Consider the following 20632-nt stretch of genomic DNA (forward strand, 5'->3'; position numbering starts at 1 on the left):
AAATTTTAAACGACTTAAGAGAAATACAAATCTATTTAAAATTCACAAACGATCATAAATGGTTAGATAACCGGTTAGCATACACGGGATTGTGAACATTGACTGTGGAGGTCTCCTAAACCTTAAGACCCCGCCCGCCATGGCACACCACCGCGCACTCCGGTGAAACAAAACGAACACCCTCTTCACCCCGGTTTCAGGAAGCCAGTCAGCCTGGGGGTATTGTTGTATTGTTGCCACGGAACTTGTGCAGTGGGCTTTAAACATAGTGAAGCTCATTTGTTGCCTTTAATAAATTATTATTTAAAAAAAGATATATTATATTAGTCTGTTTGTAAAACGGACACAAAGATGCCACCTAAAAAACGCAACACGGGGACGACACAGAGCAAGGAGCTGAAGAGTGCTGAAAGTGTCTCTCCTGACAAGAAGGACAGCCCAGAGTTATCTGTTAAAAAGTAAGAGAAGTTGTTTTTGAGTTATTCAACAGACCGCGAATTAATTGTTCATTAAGTTACATTTGCTTACAATGTATCTTAATGTTAAGCTATTTGTGTTTGACTCTTGCTAGCTAGCTTAACTGTTATTAACCGTCAGCTCACTAGCTAGCTCCTTCAAACAAAGTCATGCATGTATTCACAGCTTTAACGTCTTTGTTTTGATACACAAAGACTCTACAGTCACACTTGAGAAATTAGATATAACACTGTTACTACAAACACACACACATCTGAGTCTGGGACAGAGTTGGACTAGCAGTCAGGGATGTTGTTGTCATATCAGCAGTGGTGTAAAGTCACTAAGTTCATACGCTCAAATATACTACTTAAGTACAATTTAGATATGCTATTATTTTACTTGAGTATTTTAATTGTGTGCTACTTTGTACTTCTACTGCACTACAATTCAGAGATTAAAAGTGTACTTTTACTCCACTACATTTATGTTGTACCTTTAACTACTTTGCAGATAGGGTTTAAAAATGTTTAATATATAATCAGCACAAAAATTGGACATTATTTACAACTGGAGAAAATCCACATCCTACCCTGCAGTATACAAAGCAATTCAAATTAGCTCCATGTTTACCAGCTGTGATAAACACATTAATGCATCAATAACTATAATCGAAACATATAATATATTTATAATACAATGGGCCAATCTGCATAATGAGTACTTTTTACTTTACTTTCATTGTACTTTCACTCGAGTAACATTTGCAATGCAAGATTTTTACAATAACAGAGTATTCCCTAGAATGTGGTATTTCTACTTTCACTAGAGTACAAGATAGGAATACGTCTTCCACTTCTGCACATGGGCAGCATGTTGTGGTGTACTGAAACTGTGATTTTGTTTTCTTCTTCTTCCAGACACAGAGACAAGGACGCTGAATTTGTTACTCTTTGTAAGAGCCTTCATGTGACAGACCTGCTATGTGACCGTGCCTGGAAGCTGTGGAAATCTGTTGAAGACTCCATGGCGGAAATCGCTGTATGTATTTATATGTATATGACAGATTTGTAAAGATATAATCCTGTTTGTTGTCCTTTTGAGGCGATGTAATGGGCGGTAATAGGTGGATATGTATTACTTTGGATGAAAAATACACATTAGGAGAACAATCAAATGTCCTGCGTACTATGCTGTTTGGTCCGATTGAAATGGCCACTATAGCATTCAGACTGCAGCAGTGACAAAGGAACATGCCATCACAACCAAACCCCTCTTGATGTCAGTGATTCAAAAGCTTTCTCAAATGATCCTTACAATTAAAAATATGTTTAAACCAAAGTTTATGATTATCCACAGTAACTGTGGTACTACTCAAAAACTGTACTGTATTGTATTGCCTTTCAAACAGTATCTGAATACAGTATCAGACATGAAGGTACTATCGCAGTCCAAGTTCTGTTTCAGTTTGATTTCTAACCAGTACATTTAAACAGTCCGTAAAAAAAATGTTTTTGCTTAATAGAATTATAACATATAAGGTGAGGTTGCTTTGTTCTAACAGATGAAATACCCCACTGATAATAGGACGGGATGATATGAATAGGATGGCATGGTGTCTGTGATACAAATAATATTGCTTTTCGTTATACATAAGTTCATGTTCTTTGTTCACATAACTTCAGGACACTCAGAAAAGGGTGTGGGGAGCTTGTCTGTTTGTGTCGGGGATCGACGTGGATGTCTCCTGTTTCACCTTAACTCAGGTTCTGAAAGCAGTCAGTCTGAAGTAAGTACTCAACATGCATGTTGTTGACAAATACTCACACACATTAATGCATGTTATATCAGTCATTTCCATGGACAATCTGTAAATGGATAACGCATGGTTGCTTTTTGCACAATGGTCCGAATGCAAGCTGTGATGAAGTTGAGGTGCGATGCTGAATATTTTTGTATTTGTTCTCATTGATTTGCAGTAAATCTGAACCCTTTGTTTGATATTTAGACTTTCCTTCCTAATTTTGTGTTCAGTTTTATACAATGAAAGCTTCTCACTCTCTTTTGTAGTGTAAAGCAGTTTGTGGATCTGGTGAGGAAGTTGGATGTGAACATGGATACTATAAGCACCAAAGTGAACTCAGCACTAACGCGAGTGGAGAAAAAGTACGATGTGACGCTGGCTCTCTACCAGCGGTTCGAGAAGTGAGTCAACTTAAAGTACAACTGCCTGATCCAACTGTTGAGAGCAGAGTTGTTATCGATAACATCCTTTTCCCCCTGTTTTTCAGAACATGCAAGAACATCTTTGCTTTGGTTTCTGATGACCAGTAAGTTTGACACTGCTTTCCCACATGAGTAAAGTGTACTTATAACACTTCATGTTTAGTCTGTTCTTGTGTTGTTGTTGTTGTTGTTGTTGTTGTTGTTTTTCTTAAAGATTGTATCTATTATTAACTAATAATTTTGTAAAATGTCAGAAAATAGTGAAGATCATCATGTTTAATATGTCCTAATAAGACATTCAGTTAAATATAATATAAAACAGGGAAAAACAGTAAATCTCCATATTTGAGGATCTGAAATCTGCATTTTTTTTTTTTTGCATGAAAAATCATTTTAAAGATAAATGAATAGTAGATTAATTGTTGCAGCGTTAATACGATGTAACTCAGGTTTATGATTAATGGTTAAGTGTCTCTTTTCAAAGGGAGAGGGAGACCACGCGGAGTTGCTGGACCATGTTTCTTTTGGCCAAAGGTAGGTTAACACATTAACAACAACAAACGCAAGTAGCATCAAGCTGTTACCACACTTAATACTTTTCAAAGTGTTCCATCTTCTCCTTTCCATCCTTCCTTCCTGTCTGTGCTCAGCCGTAGAGCTCAAGTGTAAATGTTTCTCCTCACTGTCTGTTTTCATTGGTAGTGGTATTGTTGTGAAGCAGCTTCTCATGTGCTGCATCTCTGCTGTTTCCAGGAAGAGCCTTGCAGATGGAGGATGACCTGGTCATATCGTTCCAGCTGCTGCTTTGTACACTGGAGTTATTCATCAAGCGCTACCCTTCAGACCTCCTGCAGCCTCTTTACAGTGAGCTTCATTCACATCTTAAGCCTCTGTCTTTTGTCATAATCTGTTGTGACTACTCATCGTACAAACAGGTCTTAAAGTCGGAAAAGAAAAAACGTCAAATAATTATCCCTCCTCTCAGTACCAAGGATGGACATGTGATATCAATTCGGTGTTTGCTTATAAGCATATGTAAATCATACAATAGTTGAACAATGAAGTAGTTTATCTGTTTAGAATATTATCTCTGTTATTCAGGGTTTTGGGCCATAGAAAATGGAAAACATAAACTGTACTTTGGACATTCTGTGATATGAAAGGAATTTTTACAGCACCTGGGGATTTTCTAAGCCCTTCAATGTTTTTCTCTCAGAATCGGCTCTCAGCAAAGTTCAGAGCCCTCCGACACGAACATCTCGCCGTAACCAGAGCAAAGTCAAAACCCGACCTCCCGAGCCAGAGGTGGATTTGCAGCTCCTCAAAACCTTGTGCGAAGAGAATGAATGCAACGCAGAAGAGGTCAGAGCCCCCCTCTTTGTATTGTCCTTACAGTCATCACGCACATGTCTTTCTTTGCCCTTCGATCTGGGTGGATTTATTCTCATTTGCTCCTTTTTATTCTAATTATATCCCCAGGTGAAGAATGTATACCAGACCAGTTTCTCAGCTTTCCTGGACTCTCTGGATCTTTCCAGATCTTCAGATTTTCCTCAGGTAGGGGCAATTGCTTTTCATGTACTGTAATTTTCGGACTATAAGGCGCACCTGAATATAAGCCGCAGCAGCTAAATTGAATGATGTATACATATATAAGCCGCACTGGACTATAAGCCGCAGGTGTTTTAATGTTTAATTACCATATGTAAGGGTTCGTGCACAGAGGGGATTGTCGGGAAAGAGATGGCTGTTAGAGGAAGCTCCCATTTATTAACATTTCAACAAACAAGTTGCATATTTGCATAACGTATTCAAGTGTTACCATTTAGTGCAATAGTAGCTACAGAACATGTACTGTGCTGTGTAAACTGTACTGTATCACATAGCGTTTCAGACACACAAACTTTTCAACTTTCAAACTTAAACGGTGCGCTCCCAGCGCACGTACCGGCAGTGATCTACAGCAGTGGTTTTCAACCAGTGGTACGGGGACAAACTGTCTTGCTCTCGTAATGTCTGTCTGTCTTGCTCTCGTTCTGTCTCTCGTACCACTCTCGGTTCCACTTTTACTTTTGCGTGCTACCTGTCTCACTCTTTTCCGGCCTCCAGCTTTTCCTGCTGGAGCCCGCCGCTTAAAGGTGGGGGGCGTGGACCGGCCATAGAGCCCATAGAGTTAAAGGTGCTGGACTGTAACCTGTAAAATCCATAGATTTAGGAGGTCCCCTAATGGCCGTTAGCTGTAAAAATCCATAGATTAGCCGCACCGCTATATAAGCCACAGGGTCGAAAAATGGGAAAAAAGGCGCGGCTTATAGTCCAAAAATTACAGTATTGTCTTTATTTGTTACTCTTATCCCCCTCGCTGTGTTGAACGTGTAAGTGCTCATACATGTTTGGTTTCTCATACATAGTGTCAGGAAAATGTGTACTCAAACGGGGGATCCTTTCATATTGTCTCAGTGTCATATAATGCTGCTGTAAAACAAAGGAGACAGGATGCTACTGTTTACTCACACCAACACACTCCTATCATGGTTACTAGACATATTTATTCTACTGGTACATTACCCCAATAACTAACAGGTGGCGTGCAATATTTAGAGTCCTATGTAAATAATCATATCCTGTTATCAATCTGATCTATGATAGTTCTGGATTATTGGAAAAATAAATTGAAAGGTGGGCCAGGTTCTCTTACAGCTCAGATGTGTATGAGGTTCATTCTGTAGTCAAGTTCTTTTTTTTAGATGTTTACTTTTTGAGATTCACATCTTATCAGATACAGACACAGAGTTGCAATCTCCAGACAAGTTTTGTACGAGGTCAACGAGGAATCCAGACGTTTTGATTACATCCAAATTATTGTCGTGATTTTGCATGGGTGTAATGATGCCGCTGTGCCCGTCTTCGGCTGTTTACAACAGAACTACTGTGTGCAGGGGTTTCTTGTGACAGTTTCTGTCTCATTAGCTGATCTATATGATTGCCGATCCATCTTTTATTTTTAAAATGTTCCATTTGTAACATTAATTTAGGTAATGAAATGTAATGCTTTTGGGGAACTCAAGATAACAATCAAAAATAAAGAGTAGTTAGGAATTCTACCACAGTGAATTGTCTTATACAGCAGGTCGTGGTTTTCTCACTGTCAAAAATATAACTTTGAATGGAGTTCTCTTCAGTTCATTGTGTTCTGCAGAACCGTTCAAAAGAATGGCAGAAGGCAGAGTAATGTAAACCTTTTCTTTTTTCTTTTTCAACAGGCAAATGACATCAACCAACAATATGAAGAGCACTACCTCAAGAGCAGAGACATCGATGGGCGGCTGTTTTTTGACAGAGATGAGACTGTTGTGCCACCTAAAGTCGAGATGTAATGTCCATTATCATTCAGAGTCTGGTTCATCACTTTAAATCGTTTAAAGAAACGTGTTTGATAATTGGCTCCTGTTTTCAGATCACAGGTGGAAAGAACGCCAAAGAAGAACCTCCCAGATGAAGATGGCCTACTCATCCCTCCCCAAACTCCAATCAGGTGAGCTCACATGTTCCTTTTTTAAATAATCATTTACTGTCATCACAGTGGAGTAGCGGAGCCCCGCTATTCAGGAACAGAGCGGAGGGAGAATGTGAATACACAAAGCAGTGGACACTGAAGCATGCACATACATTGGATAAATAACATCCAGTGACCGTAGATAGATTACTTCAGTTGCAATTTGGTGCCCGCCAAGACAATGGTAGGGGAAACACTTTGATAAATATAGATAGACTTTTTGTTATATTCCATGGAATGCTCTTAACATCCCGATAGCAATGAATATCTTAAGTGTTTGACAAAAAAAACATACAAAAGTGTCATCTGTGGAAGCCGTAGTACTGTAAAAAGCACGACCAATCATTTTAGTCAGCCTGTCAGCCTTCCATCTGTACACAAACTTATCTCGTGCCCTCATTGGTCATGTGCACGTTCGTGTGTGTTGGAGGAGGGGCTCTGTAAGGAAGTGGCAGATTTGTTCCGGCTGTGTATTTTCAAATTCTAGCGCACTCGAGCTGGTTTCTCCAAAATTACCTACCCCACCTTTAACGTGTATATGTTCCTACATATTGAAGCCGGACATTTGAGATTGTTCTGGTATTTCTTGCGCCATATGAAGATTGTTACCCATATTTCACTGTGTGCATTGTTCTGGGTTTATGTCCATCCTTCAGCACTGTCTGATTTGTGTTTTGTCCCATCAGAGCTGCGATGACCTCCATCCAGCAGTTAAGAGGAGACCTCACCTCCAGTGGAGATCAGCCATCCACTAACCTGGCTACATATTTCAAAGTGAGTCTCTAGAGGGGTTGCCACTGATTAAAATGCCCCATGAAACTTCACCTTTACTAACTTAATTGGACCTGCTTTCTTCTCACCTGTGATCAGAATTGCACCGTGGACCCGACGCAGGGAGTGCTGAAGCGTTTGGAGACCCTCGGGCAGGTGTTCAGCCAGAGGTTTGGCCAGGCTGTCGGCCTGCGCTGTGTCGCTCTCGGTTTGCAGGTATAAACCAACACTGAAGAAGACAATGGCAACACTCCATTGCTTAAATAATCTTGTGTCTGACTTGTGTGTATTCTTTCCTCTTTCAGAGATTTAAACTCGGCGTCAGACTGTATTACAAAGTCATGGAAGCCATGCTGAAATCGGTAATTGGTTTATTTGATTTATTAAGTTTCCAACTGTCTTTTATTTACTTACTTTGTATTTGCATTGTTTTTATTTATTTGAAACGCTTAGGTAAGTTTAAATGTAGCAGTTCCCAGTTTAACCCAAAACAATGTATCTTAGGAATCCATAATTGATACATCTACTTTATATTTGCTAACAATAACTTGTTTGCCTTTTTTTTACTTCCTATGCTTTAAAGAGCATAGAGAATATCTTAATGAAGGCAACTACCATGATCTGTAGACTTTATACATGTCTGAAAAACGTATTCATATTGTTCCCTCCCCATTTTATAGGAAGAGAAGCGACTTTCCGTGCAGAATTTCAGGTATGTGTTTTTATTAAATCCCAATTGTGAAACCAGTCGTTGTAATGACTTGTTCATGCATGCTTTATATATATTGTATTTGAGGTGAAGAATAGATAAGCGTTTAAGAGTTATTTGCCTTGAGCTAAATCAAATGGTTTTACTTCCAGTAAACTCCTCAATGACTCCACGTTCCACACATCACTGCTCGCCTGCGCTTTGGAGGTAGTGATGGCGACATATGGAGGTAATTTTCAAACTAAATGGGAAATAACTGTCATATATAATTCCTTTCATCTTACAGTTATCTGTAGCAAGTTGTAATGTTGTTTTCCTCTCATGATTAGAGAGCAGTTTTAAGACTGGAGGATACAACCACGGGGGCTCTGGTGATCCCGTTGAAACAAACGTGTGTTTCCCCTGGATCCTGGATGTGGTCAACCTCTCTGCGTTCGACTTCTACAAAGTCATCGAGAGTTTCATCAAGGCGGAGCCCACTCTGAGCAAAGATATCGTCAAACATCTGGAGACCAGCGAGAACCTCATCATGGAGAGGATTGCATGGAGGCCGGTGAGTTTGATCTCTCATCACCACTACAGTATGCTAGCAATAATCTCTCAGGATGTTAAAGAGCTTAATGCATACACAACATGTACATATTATATATTTAATCATTTGCAAAGAAAAAAATACACACAATTATTTTCCTAAGGTATTATTACTACATTTTAAGAATTACATAAACAAGATCAACATACTTTATAAGGTTCGTGCAGCGTTCTGGAAAAGGAGGCAACATGTTACATTCACTACATATAAAGAAAAGTCACGGCATATCAATATGTTACTGGCACATTAAACTGTCGGAGTACACAACACAAAAGAACTAAGCTGTCATCGTGCTTCTTATAGTAGCATGGCACCAAAGCAAACACACAAGCCTGCTCAACATTATAATTCCTTACAATAATACAGAGTACATGTTCAACACACACAGAGTTATCTTAGTTTAACTTCTGAAGAACTGCAGCCACAGTAGGAGCAACAGGATGCTGTAGTAGTAGAATAGAAAAAGTCCTGGACAATTGAATGAATCTTAATTGAGTGCTTTTAAGATAATGATAGAAATGATCTGTGTCACTGGCTGCCACTGCCTCCCCCGGGAGCCTCCCTGTGCAACATGCTGCTGGAGAAATAGTAGATGAGTGGATTTAGGCAGCAATTAGAGCTTGCTAGTGAAAGCACCACGGGGTGCACCGCCTTGGTCACCTTTGCCAAGCCACAATAGGGCAGCAGTCCCACGTGTGTGAGAGTGTATCCCAGGAGGTTGACGTGATAGGGGACGAAGCAGAGCAGGAAGATGCCGAGCACCCAGTAAATGATGGTGAGAGTGTGCTGGCGTCCTCGGCGCTGGCTGCGAGAGCGGTGTCTCGGATGGCGAAGCACCCTCAGCACCCTGCAGTAGCTGCAGAGGAGAAGCAGAGCGGGCAGCAGAAATGAGCCCAAGACGAGGCCCAGAGCTACCAGGATGATTTTGCGGTGGCGTTGGGAGGAGGGGTCCAGCAGACAGGGCTGGTGCTGGTGAGCGGCTGCAAAGCGCAGCAGAGGCAGACTCACACTGAGCCCCAGCACCAGGCACCAGATCCCCCCACTCACCAGCTGTGCGACACGCAGCCTGCGGAGCGTAGAGGCCAGCGGGTGCACTACGGCAAAGTAACGGTCTGCAGCAATGCACACCAGGAAGAAGATGCCCCCGTACAGGCTGATGTATTTGAGGGTGAAAGTGAGGTGGCAGTACGCCACACTAAAAGTCCAATTGGACAAGTCTCCTGTCTTGGCTCTGGCCCTCTGGTGGTAGTAGAATATTCTCAGAGGCAGAGAGATTACAAAAAACATGTCAGCAGCAGAGAGGCTGACCATGTAAATGGCTGTGCTGTTCATGGTGCAGGGAGACAGACACAGTCTGCGCAGAGCCAGGCTGTTGGTGACCAACCCCAGCAGGAAGATGATGCTGTAGGACACCTGATAGAAGGTGAAGCGGTAGCTGGTGTCCACCGTGCAGTTAGACAGAGGGGACACAGGCTTGGCTGCCACATCACTCATATTCCACACGTCCATGTCTTAAAATGATTGACTTTTCCAGCACACAGTTAACGCAGTGTCACTCGTATACCTGGAGGAAATAAGATTAAAGTGAGTGAAAAGAACAGGTTTAATGGCAGTTAAACCTGTGGCTCGTAAAGTCTTATTAAACTCTGCTGTTTTTTATGGAATGTAAATATGTTGAGGTGACATGAATACACAGCTTCAGCTAACATATATATATATTTCATATGTAAGGATATAGTCTAACTGTCAATAACGTTTTGACTGCAACTTCCTGCTCATAAAACAAGCAAACATGTCGTTTCATTACATGCAGTGGGGTGGGGAAAAGAATCACCTCACTGGAGTGTTGACACCGTTCCCCTGCAGTAAAATCACATTTGGTGAAGTTGATTGTTATATTTGAGTCTTTATTGGTAAGAGTATGATTGTGAGAACTCTTTACAAATGCGTCTTTTTCCTGCTTTTGGAATACATAACGTCATCAGGATATTGTTGTACCTTGTCCTCTTTTATTTTAATTAATTGTCTAAACACTCAAGTCCCAAAATAACTATTGTGTTAAACAATACCGATGACTGAAGAATAATATTATGAAGATACATTTTCAATGTGAGACTGTTTTGAGTCCATGAACATCGATCATCACTTTCAGTCTCTCGATTACATTTTCATTTTTTTTTTTTTTTAATCATCAGTAACAATGTTGACAAAACTTATTTTCTCTATGACCCAAGGAATTGAAACATATTTTCTTCAAAACTCTTTTTCTCCCTTCATATTTATGTTGCCTGCATTATTGATCTGAAATCCACTCCTGTATAATCCTTCACTTGTCACACTGAGTGTCTGATGAGTATCCAGCTGTTGAAATGATCTTGATGTTGTTTTAAGAATTGCAAAGCATGTTTTGTGTCCTAAGATCAAATCCTATTCGGTGGTTCCTTAGCCCTAAAAGCCGAAGAAATTCTCAAGCATTGTGCATTCTGTCATTAGATACTTGTTGTGGATTCAACTGTTAAGTTTCTACTACATCTTGATAGGCTTATACAGTAAATTGCTGTTTTCATTTCATTAAATTGAAGTATTTTCTAGTCTTTGCATATAAAACTGAAAGGATATTGGAAGATAAACTCACCAGTATCAAGTCGCAGTCGTGAAGTGATTCTTGAAGACAGCTGGATCATTTGTTAGGATGCTGTAACGGTGCACATGCTACTGATGGGAGCAGTTTACGCCTACACCTACTCACAGGTCAGGGTCTCCCTCTCTCCCCCTCTCCTCTCCCTCTCCTCTCCCTCCTCTCCTAGCCGCATGTTTTGTAGTTGGTTTTATTTACCTAATATAAAAACATTTTATGAGCTTTAAAATGACTCTTCACACAGTTGGCTTGAGGAAAGACTTTTCTTATTTGACTGCATTTTGTGATCAGCCTTACAATTAAGCACAGGTTGTTTCATGACTGTCATGGTGGGTGTCATGTTTATGGCTTCTTGTTAAAAACATACACGCTTGATTGGAGGTAATCATTAACTGTGCTGATAAAGGAATAGCAATAATTCACTGAAAGTGTGTCCTGTGTGTCAGCCTTGGGTCTGGCAGGGATCAACAAGTCAGTGTGTAGATCTGAGTCAGTGGATAATAGCCTTTTCATGTAATGTGTGTCTGAATTATTCAAACAAATCAAAATGCAGTAAAGAGGGATTCTATTTCATTTTCACATCAGATTTTCCCAAACAAAATTTGAATTTATTTAAAGCTATGTTAGGCCCTGTTTGAATAATCTTGATTTGGAGAATATTAGGCTAATAAAACATTACCATTTAACTACACACCACTTGGTCCTTATCAGACACATTTAGATGGAAATGTATAAGTAATATATGGGGAAGACAACATGTCTTGATTGAGAAACTGGAACATGGTTGTGTGATTATCAAACCAACCCTCATTTGAATGACCTACCCTGCTTTAAAACCAGTTATCCATTAAAATATTGCTTTTATGCTGATTGGAAAAGGTCCAGCTGCTTCTTTATATTAAATCTATTTAAATGGTGTAATCAACAAAGCCCAAACATAGCAAAAAAAGACTTAATAAAGTGCGGGTTGCTTTTCTCTAAGATGCCAGTTTTAAGTTTACATTCCGAGTTATTTTCCAGATCTTTCTCAGGATTGCATTAATGTGCCTTATTTTGTAAACGCACTTCTCTCTCGTGAGGCATGTTGTCGCTCGCCTGCTGTCACTGCAGACCCTCGGGCAACATGAGGAATGCTGCAATGCTCAGTCTTGCAGCACACAGCTTCTCCAAGAATGAACAAATATTCAAGCTGCAGCATATTCCACTTTCTCTCAGCTGTTTTCAACAGACATAATGGTCCGATGTGTAGCCAGCCTAGCTGAGATCTTTTAAATAATTCTCATCAAATTTGGCTTGTCTACAGACATAACCACCTATTGAGATAAGGCCATTGGCTGTGTTGACCGGTGCAATGTGCATCTGTTAAACATTGAGTCATTGTGCCTTCATAGCGCACAGTACCTGTGGTTGTGTCGCTGGTGCTTTATGACTAATCAGTGTCGACAAACCATTCGGTTGCACCCAAAGTGTTTCATATGAAAAACTGATACCCTGATACTGTCAAATATATCACGACAATATCGAACAAGTTACGAATTTCAAACTCAAAACCTTTTAAGTTAAAAATGCTTTTATTCGCTTTCAGTGTATAGGGAAAAAGCTGCTATAGACGCAATTCTCCATAAAGTGGTTCAAAGCCATAATCAGGCCACAAATACTTGTAAAATGAACAGTACATCAAAAGGGTTGTAATACTTGTTCAGCATTGCCAAAGCAGACTTTTTAAAAAGGAGAATCTGCTCTGGGAAATAAGACTAAAGTTAAGATGTCATCTGTGCAAAAGCTGAAACTTATTTTCAGCCCAGTGCCCATTACCATGGCTAAAACACACATCTGTCATTTCCACTAATACACACTTGTTTTCGAACTTGCGTTGTGAACTGGTAGCCCACACAAGAGTATCTATGCTGCGACACACTTCCTGTTCTTCCTTGACTTGTTCCACTCTTCTATCGACTTAAAAGGGATCAGTGTCTTAACTCCAAGTCTAAAGTCTCTGCTCTGTGGCGTCCAGTAGATGAGAGTAACTCCTTAGTAACCGTTGTGTTGATGTGTTGTTATTGAGGTCACCTACATCCTCAGATTGAAATCACCAGCAATCAATTCATTATTTATCATGTTCCATAATGGAGTCGACATCAGACTGTGGACTCATTGTGAGTCCACAGACTCTGTTGGGCTCTCGGAGACTGCAGGGCCAGGCTTTTGGGTGTTGTGTTTGGACTGCTTTGTGAGCTGTCCATCGTTAGTCTCTCAAATAGCCTCGCACCGTTGTGCCATACTGTGGACTTGCGTTTGATGGAGCTCTGAATGGTCTCTGAAGTGAAGTAGTAAATGACTGGATCAAAGCAGCAGTTGGTCACTGCTATGCACAGCGCTATGGGGTAGATGGTTCTGACCACAGATTCTACGTTGCATCCCTTTAGGACTTTGGAGCGGACCATGGCGTAGAATATGAGATTAATATTGTAGGGAATGAAACAGAAGCAGAAAACGAAAAGATGCACAAAGATCATCCTTAATATTTTTGTCTTGTTGAGGGTCCCGCCGCGGGAGAGGACTTGGGGTTGCCTCAGTTTCCGTAGCACCATTATGGAGCAGAAGACATTGAGCAACAATGGGATGATGAAGCCCACAGTCTCAATAAACACCACCACCTTGGACAGCTCCGCCTTCCACTGATTTTCAGAGTAGTTTTCAAAGCAGAAGTTGGAAGAGGAGTTGGCATTTTTGGGTGAAGTGGTGTCCAAAAGAAAGCCAGTGGGAATGCTTCCAGAAAGAACCAACACCCACACTGTGCAGCATGCCAGTTTGGCGTTCCTCTTAGTACGGATTGCCTGGGAGCGGAACGGGTGCACGATGGCCAGGAAGCGGTCGACACTGATGCAGGTGAGGAAGAAGATGCTGCCGTACATGTTGGTGTAGAACAGGGCCACAGAGATCTTGCAGAGCACGCTACCAAACAGCCAGTCGCGTCTAATGAAGTAAACAATCCGAAAAGGCAGGCTCAGGACAAAGAGAAAGTCTGAAACTACAAGGTTTATCATGTAGGTCGTGGTCTCGTTCCGCAGCTTCAGTGTACAGCCAAAAATGTAAATAGCCACCATGTTAAATACAAGACCAACAACAAACACCACGCTGAAAACCGAGCTGTACAGTGTGTACTTGAAGCCGTCATTCTTGCTGCAATTCATGAAAATGTGAACGGAGCTTGGTGTGGTTGAGGTGTAGTTATCCATTTTTATACCGGGTTGTAACTTTTACAGAGTTCAAATGTGCTCCTCAATCGTGTACTTGTGTCAGTCATAAAAATCCAGTCTCTTAATCCAATCATGTGCTATAGGCAGCGAAACGTTACGCTTCATTTGGGTAGGAAATGCAGTCCTTGAATACTAAAGAAGGCTCAGTTTGTGTGGTTATCTTATATACCAGAAAGTATACGGCAACTCCTCAAAATACCTGTATTAGTATCCAAAGTCCTTATTTTCTGAAAGGGAAAGTTCTGCAGCCAAAAGTCCTCGTTCAGAACGTTTCCCAGTCTTTCACAGCTCTTATCCCCTGTAAGAGTAGAATCGTGTGCCTCTCCTCAACAGCGTGAGCATTCGAGTGGTTCTTCCCTTCTTTTGTTTCCTGTCAGTTCCTGTAGCAGCCCCGCGCGGCATGGTGTTTGTTCCTCTTGAGTTCCAGAGGTTTGACTCTGCTCCGGCCAGACTGGAAACCAGAAACCTCTTAGCAGACTGCTGCTACACAATGATCTACTGGACTGTTCAAACACACAGGGAGGAGCGTCCTCTGGAGTCAAAGTCCTCCCATCACTGCTTTGTTTTTACACTCATTTGAATATGTAGTCTGACATTGTTGTGCTGCATTATTTTCTTCTTGACTGATAGAGGTGTGTTTAGATCAACCTCCCAAATCTTAAAATTGTACTTAAATAAACAGGCGTTTTTGTTTCCCTAAATAAACATTGCAGTGTTGGCATCCGCTATGCATGCTGTCATAGCAATCGAATACAAGTGTACTTTCAAAATGTGTAATCCGCTACAGCCGGGTGTGGCATGTTTTGCACAAAGAATGTGCTAACGACAGGTTTATACCTGCAGCCGCTGTGCAAATGGCTGAGTAGTAAACCGCACCCACTCCCCTGTATGATCTGAACACTGAGTTTTGGCCTGGTGTAAAGATGCTGATAATCCAGTACTAAACTGCTCTGTATGTCATTTCATCTGGAGTTAAATGTTGTTTGAGAATTGTTGAGGATAGTTACAGTGTGTAGGCAGGATTGGATATGTTGGTATTTAGAAGGTCTTTCGGTTATCAGTCAAATCAGATAGGATGCTATAGGGAGTGTGCTTGGGTAAATTGTGTATACAATGAGGAACAGACATATCAGCAGCCCCTAGTTATAATTTGACAGGTGTGTTTTTGCAAAGGAAATTAGGTGTGTAAAATGTAAATGTTTTTCTGAATAAACATGTAAGCCATGAAAGAGGCGGCAAAATATTGTAAATATATTTATATATAATCCTGTTTGTGTCTCTGCAGGGCTCACCACTGTTTGAGCTGCTAACACAGGAGCATGAGAGCGGCGCCGCAGAGCAGGTGGAGACCCCGGCCAGTTTCAGCCAACCGCTGCAGCACAACCACACTGCAGCCGACCTGTGAGTCAACCATAACGTACTTATCTCTCTGCCAGTTGCTGCTGAGAAACAGCTCTGAGAATTTTATTACACTTCTTTAAACTGTTGGGAAACCACTATGACTCATTACAACAAGTCACATAGTGTACAACTTGAATTAAGTTATAGTTGCATTGCATGTATCATAATACTAGTAAAAAGACATTGTTACATTCCATGACTAACTCACCATGAGCCTTTCTCACCTTGTTTTACTAAAACCTCCCATTGTGTGATTTTAACATATTGTTATCTTGAATGTTTATGATGTAAATGACATGCGGTTTCCCTATTGTCCCTACAGATACCTCTCCCCCATGCGTCCCGGCTCCCGTGTTTTGCCTCCTGACTCCCCCGCCCCGCCCAGCTCTCAGGTTTCCTCTCAGCCTTCGACCCAGAACGCACGACTCCCAAAGTCCAACTCTCTCAGCCTCTTCTATAAAAAATGTAAGCTGACTTTCCAACCGAAGATATTTATTCTCATTTTATCAACATCACTGTCAGAAAAATGTTCAACTGTTTTCCCTTGGTCAGATTGAGGTCACTGTGACCTCCCAAAGCATGTTTTTGAAGTCAATAATTAATCTTCTAATTATGACTATTTCACACAAATATCTAGGGAAGCTCCCGTGGAGACATACAACACAAGGTGACAAATCAAGTTAATTCATTTCCAACCGTCTCTGTGGTGTCCTCTCTCTGCAGTGTACCGCCTGGCCTACAGCAGGCTGAAGATCCTGTGCTCCTACCTGCTGTCCTCGCACCCCGAGCTGGAGCCCATCATATGGACTCTGTTCCAGCACACACTGCAGCACGAGCACGAGCTGATGAGAGACCGCCACCTGGACCAGGTAACCCTAAATACACCCGTCTGTTTGCTCTTGCCTTTTTTTGTCTCTGTTGTTTACATCAAACCGCCTCTCATTGTTCTCTCCTGCAGTTGATGATGTCAGCCATGTATGCCATATGTAAAGTGAAGAGCGTTGATCTGCGCTTCAAGACCATCGTCACAGCGTACAAGAACATGGCCAACACCAACCAGGAGGTGACACCTTTAATGCTAACAACTATCCTTTTTTTTGCTTTTTTAATCACACTTCATTTCAATGTTTTTGTGAACATTTTTTGTTTGTTGCAGACCTTTAAGCACGTGTTAATCTCCGAAGGCCACTACGACTCCATCATTGTCTTCTACAACCAAGTGTTCATGCAGAGGCTGAAAACCAACATCCTGCAGTATGCCTCCACCAGGGTGAGCCCCCCCCCATCCCCCCCCTCCACCACGTTGGATCTGCAGTTTGACTTTGATACAGTCATAATCTGATCAACTCACACGGCTAACAAACCCTCTCATTGTTGCTGTTCTGTTTCTTTTAGCCACCCACCCTCTCTCCGATCCCACAAATACCGTGCAGCCCCTACAAGTTCCCCAACTCCCCCCTCCGGGTGCCTGGGAGCAACAACGTGTACATCTCCCCTCTGAAAAACCCCCGCATGTCCCCGGGGATCATGACTCCTCGCTCCAGGTGAGAAAAGTGTTTTAAAACTTTTTTTAACTGCCATAAAATTACATATTACTAATTAATTTCAACTTTTACTTTGATGAATCACTTCATTCCCTCACTACCATATAATCATGTCTTTTCAGAAATGTAACCCTTTAATAAAACTGTTTGTTCATGTCATGTAACCATTCTTTTTAATGAGAAAATAAGCATTTATTTTCTGTTGAATCAATATTATACTTTATTTTTTTCTAATAATTTAGATTTTGATGTATTGGATCAAACACTGCAGAACATGTATTATCCACATAGGGCAAACCGGATAACATTCCAACTTCACTTGCAAAAAACACGATCTTCACACAACTTTCTCTCATTCGTGTTTTTCCCTCCACAGAATGCTGGTTTCAATCGGGGAATCTTTCGGGGTGCGTACATCTTCTTTTTAAAATCACTGAGCATTTCATTAAAATTAATCTACAATTCCATTTATTTTTTCTCTCACTTACTCTATCTGTCTGTTTCCATCTGCAGCTGTCCAACCGCTTCCAGAAGATCAACCAGATGGTGAACAGCAGCGACCGCTCCTTTAAGAGGGCTCTGGACATGGGCTCCGGTCCGAAGCCCCTGAAGAGGCTACGCTTCGACGTGGACGGGCAAGATGAAGCCGATGGCAGGTTGGTCACAAACAGGGTTTTATTTACAGCACAATGTATCATGGTATACAAACATGAATAGGGCTCACTGTCTTTGTTTTTATTTACAGCAAACCTGGAGGAGAGTCTACTCTCATACAGAGGCTTACAGATTTGAGTGAGTGCAAACCGCTTTATATATTATATGAAATCTTCTTCATGTGTCCTTGCTGTCAATCACATCTTTGGTCCTCTAACATCTTGATGATTGGTCTCTGTAGGCTCCACTCGGAGTCGCGTGCAGGAGCAGAAGATGAAGGAGGACGCAGAACTGAGGAAGGAATAACTCTACGCTACTGAACCGACCTGCACTGTTTGTCACAACGTGAACACTATTTCTACTGTTCACACACAAAGTGAAAAACACCTTCCTCTGTACATTTAGTATTTGATTTGAGTTTGTATTTAACTTCGTCTTTGAGGAGTAATATGTGAATATAGAGGACTTTCTCCTCTTTGTGTGTGTTTTTTAACTGAATAATGGATGAGGTCATTGAATTTCATTTGAATTTTTACTTTAAAAATGTAAGTGTGTTTTAAGAGTGGTATTAATTTGTGGGTGTTATTAGGAATCATAGTTTTCACTCTCAAGGAGGTTCGCAATTGTCAAAGCGCTGTCGAGGTGTATCGTTGGTTTTCCCGTTAAATAATTCAGTTGAACCAACATTAGGAGCTTCGTATGTTGACCGTTCTTCTTTTCAAATGTTTCTATCACCATGCAACATTTCAGGTGTTAAATCATGATCCTTCTCTTCAGAAAGGATTAAATGTCGCTTCAGATGGAAGTCCAAATGTCTTTCCGTGCAGCGTCTTTACTTTCAAACTCATGTCTTGAATGGGAAAATTCTTAGAACACCTAGAAAAAGTTTAGTTTGTGTCATAAAGTGGAACAATAAGATGAGACGAGGACAATGATATAGTTTATCATTTGCACTCAACCAAAATGTGTAGTATCATAGGATCTGATGTACTGCTCATTTATCTTTCTGTATACAATAATAGTAACTTTTGTATTACTTTTGAGTGGCTACACATCAAACACCTCCTGATGGGTTTTATCTTAATGACTATTTTCCATGTTCTCAGTTAACAACAAGTTGGTAAAGGGGGGGGGGGGGGGGTGATACATACAAACCACATACAGCATTAATGTCAACTCAAGTACTACAAGGGAAAACATTGCTAGAAATGTCAACTACAGAGTTCATTTTTTTATTAAAATGTGTTTATATTGTACTTTATTGAAGTAGTTCCTTGAAAATGTAGTAAATATTTCTTTTGAAAATATGATTTGGTTGTTTTCCGTTATTGGCTGTAACTGAATAACCAGCTGAAAGACTGAGCATTATGATTTTACTTATTCTGATTTTGATTTGATGTCAGGGCTGTTACAATGTGCTCTAAGGGGTTGTGTGGTCTTTTGACAATTTGGCAAGTTTTCCTATGGTGAAATATTCAGAAAAAGAAACATGACTAATTTTAGTTCTTCTTTTTCAGGATTCACAGGGTACATTTCTCTTTTATTGTGGTCAGCTCTTGTACAGGGCCCTGTTTCCCACCCAAAGGCTAAAATATCATGAAATATGTCTTATGACTCAAATAATCTCAACCAAGATTATTTATGATCAGGCCCAGAAAAATTAAGAGAGAAGAACATCTTTATTTTTAGTTACAATCCAGAATGTATCCAAACCCATATTAGCCAAACCTTCTACCAAGAATATACATTTGTTTGATTCATTATTGCCACCCGTCATGTTTTATCATCTTCTGTATTTCTAGAATTGCAGTCATAACAAAATAGCTTTAGGTCTACTAGGGTCCTTTTACCCCCTCTGCTGGGAAACAGCCAATCAGGATTCACTTCCACACATGATCACAGACATAAAGGGAAACATGTCACTGTGCACATGGTCATATTTGGCTGTGCTTGACCAAAAATGGGCCATCCTTTAAATCTAACACATGCAACACAGTGCTTATTAAATACTTAAAGTATTAATTCCACACTGTACAAATAATACATTTCAATTTTTGCATTGAAATATTGATAAAAGTATTATCAGTCAAAAAAAGTAAATGTACTCAATACAGATAAACTGGCCCCTCTGACTGCACTGAAAACATTTCAACACATTTCACATCACTGTATTAGGTTAGTTAAAGAAATAATATTAAGTTGAACTTAATATTAATATATAACTAAATACACACGCCTAATGTGACATTTGTTGGCATAATTGGCGTATTTAATTCAGGTCAAGGTTTCAGTTTTTTCAATGTGATGTAGTTATATTTAATATACTATATGTATACTGTATATTATATACTATATCATTTGAGTATTATTAATGTGGATATTTATTGGTTGAGCTCTATTTTGTTTACAATTTGGTACCGGACTGCAACAAAAGATAACATTTCCTGTGATTGAATATAGGCCTACTGATTATTTTCTGTGCTAATTGATTGATTGGTTTGTAAAAAATGTATGCCCAAGTAACACTTTCCAAATATGTGCCATCGCCATCCAAACTACAAAATAATTCTACCACACTCACTATAGGCTACAGTTAATTTGACTCTTACTGTACTGACAAAGAGCCAGTAAAGTAATCAAAGCAGAGAGGATAAGAGCTTAACATGTTAACAGGAAGGTGGAAGAAAAATGTCAGTATATATTTCGCTTGCAGCTCCTTGTTTTCCCCGTGCTGTGGACTCTCCTCTGGGACTGACAGCTGCTGCCTGCTCAGTAATAGTCTCCCTAATTGTAACATGGCACTGTTTCCAACAGGAGACCAGAGT

The 20632-nt window shown here is 40.5% G+C and overlaps 3 protein-coding genes across 3 annotated transcripts; 1 reads left to right on the plus strand and 2 right to left on the minus strand.

The window, feature by feature from the left end:
* Window positions 1-19114, plus strand: rb1 (retinoblastoma 1). The gene is made up of 27 exons (XM_079647561.1): window positions 1-458; window positions 1377-1497; window positions 2142-2245; window positions 2527-2661; window positions 2748-2786; window positions 3167-3216; window positions 3436-3546; window positions 3899-4044; window positions 4162-4239; window positions 5946-6055; window positions 6140-6217; window positions 6925-7012; window positions 7109-7225; window positions 7315-7371; window positions 7690-7721; window positions 7871-7947; window positions 8048-8271; window positions 15494-15609; window positions 15932-16074; window positions 16333-16478; window positions 16568-16672; window positions 16766-16879; window positions 17005-17153; window positions 17530-17560; window positions 17667-17809; window positions 17899-17945; window positions 18049-19114. Exons 1-27 carry the CDS (start codon window positions 352-354, stop codon window positions 18111-18113), a joined length of 2733 nt encoding a protein of 910 aa, XP_079503687.1. The 5' UTR covers window positions 1-351; the 3' UTR covers window positions 18114-19114.
* On the minus strand, window positions 8355-12291 carry LOC307017789 (lysophosphatidic acid receptor 6). The gene is made up of 2 exons (XM_079647563.1): window positions 10946-12291; window positions 8355-9874 (listed from the first exon to the last, which is right to left on the minus strand). Exon 2 carries the CDS (start codon window positions 9817-9819, stop codon window positions 8839-8841), a length of 981 nt encoding a protein of 326 aa, XP_079503689.1. The 5' UTR covers window positions 9820-9874; window positions 10946-12291; the 3' UTR covers window positions 8355-8838.
* lpar6b (lysophosphatidic acid receptor 6b) lies at window positions 12501-14948 on the minus strand. Its single transcript, XM_079647562.1, has one exon. It carries the CDS (start codon window positions 14185-14187, stop codon window positions 13087-13089), a length of 1101 nt encoding a protein of 366 aa, XP_079503688.1. The 5' UTR covers window positions 14188-14948; the 3' UTR covers window positions 12501-13086.
* Window positions 19115-20632: the final 1518 nt, after the last annotated feature.

The sequence above is a fragment of the Notothenia rossii genome, assembly GCF_949606895.1.
Source record: "Notothenia rossii genome assembly, chromosome: 9".
In the NCBI taxonomy this organism is placed as follows: Eukaryota; Metazoa; Chordata; class Actinopteri; order Perciformes; family Nototheniidae; genus Notothenia; species Notothenia rossii.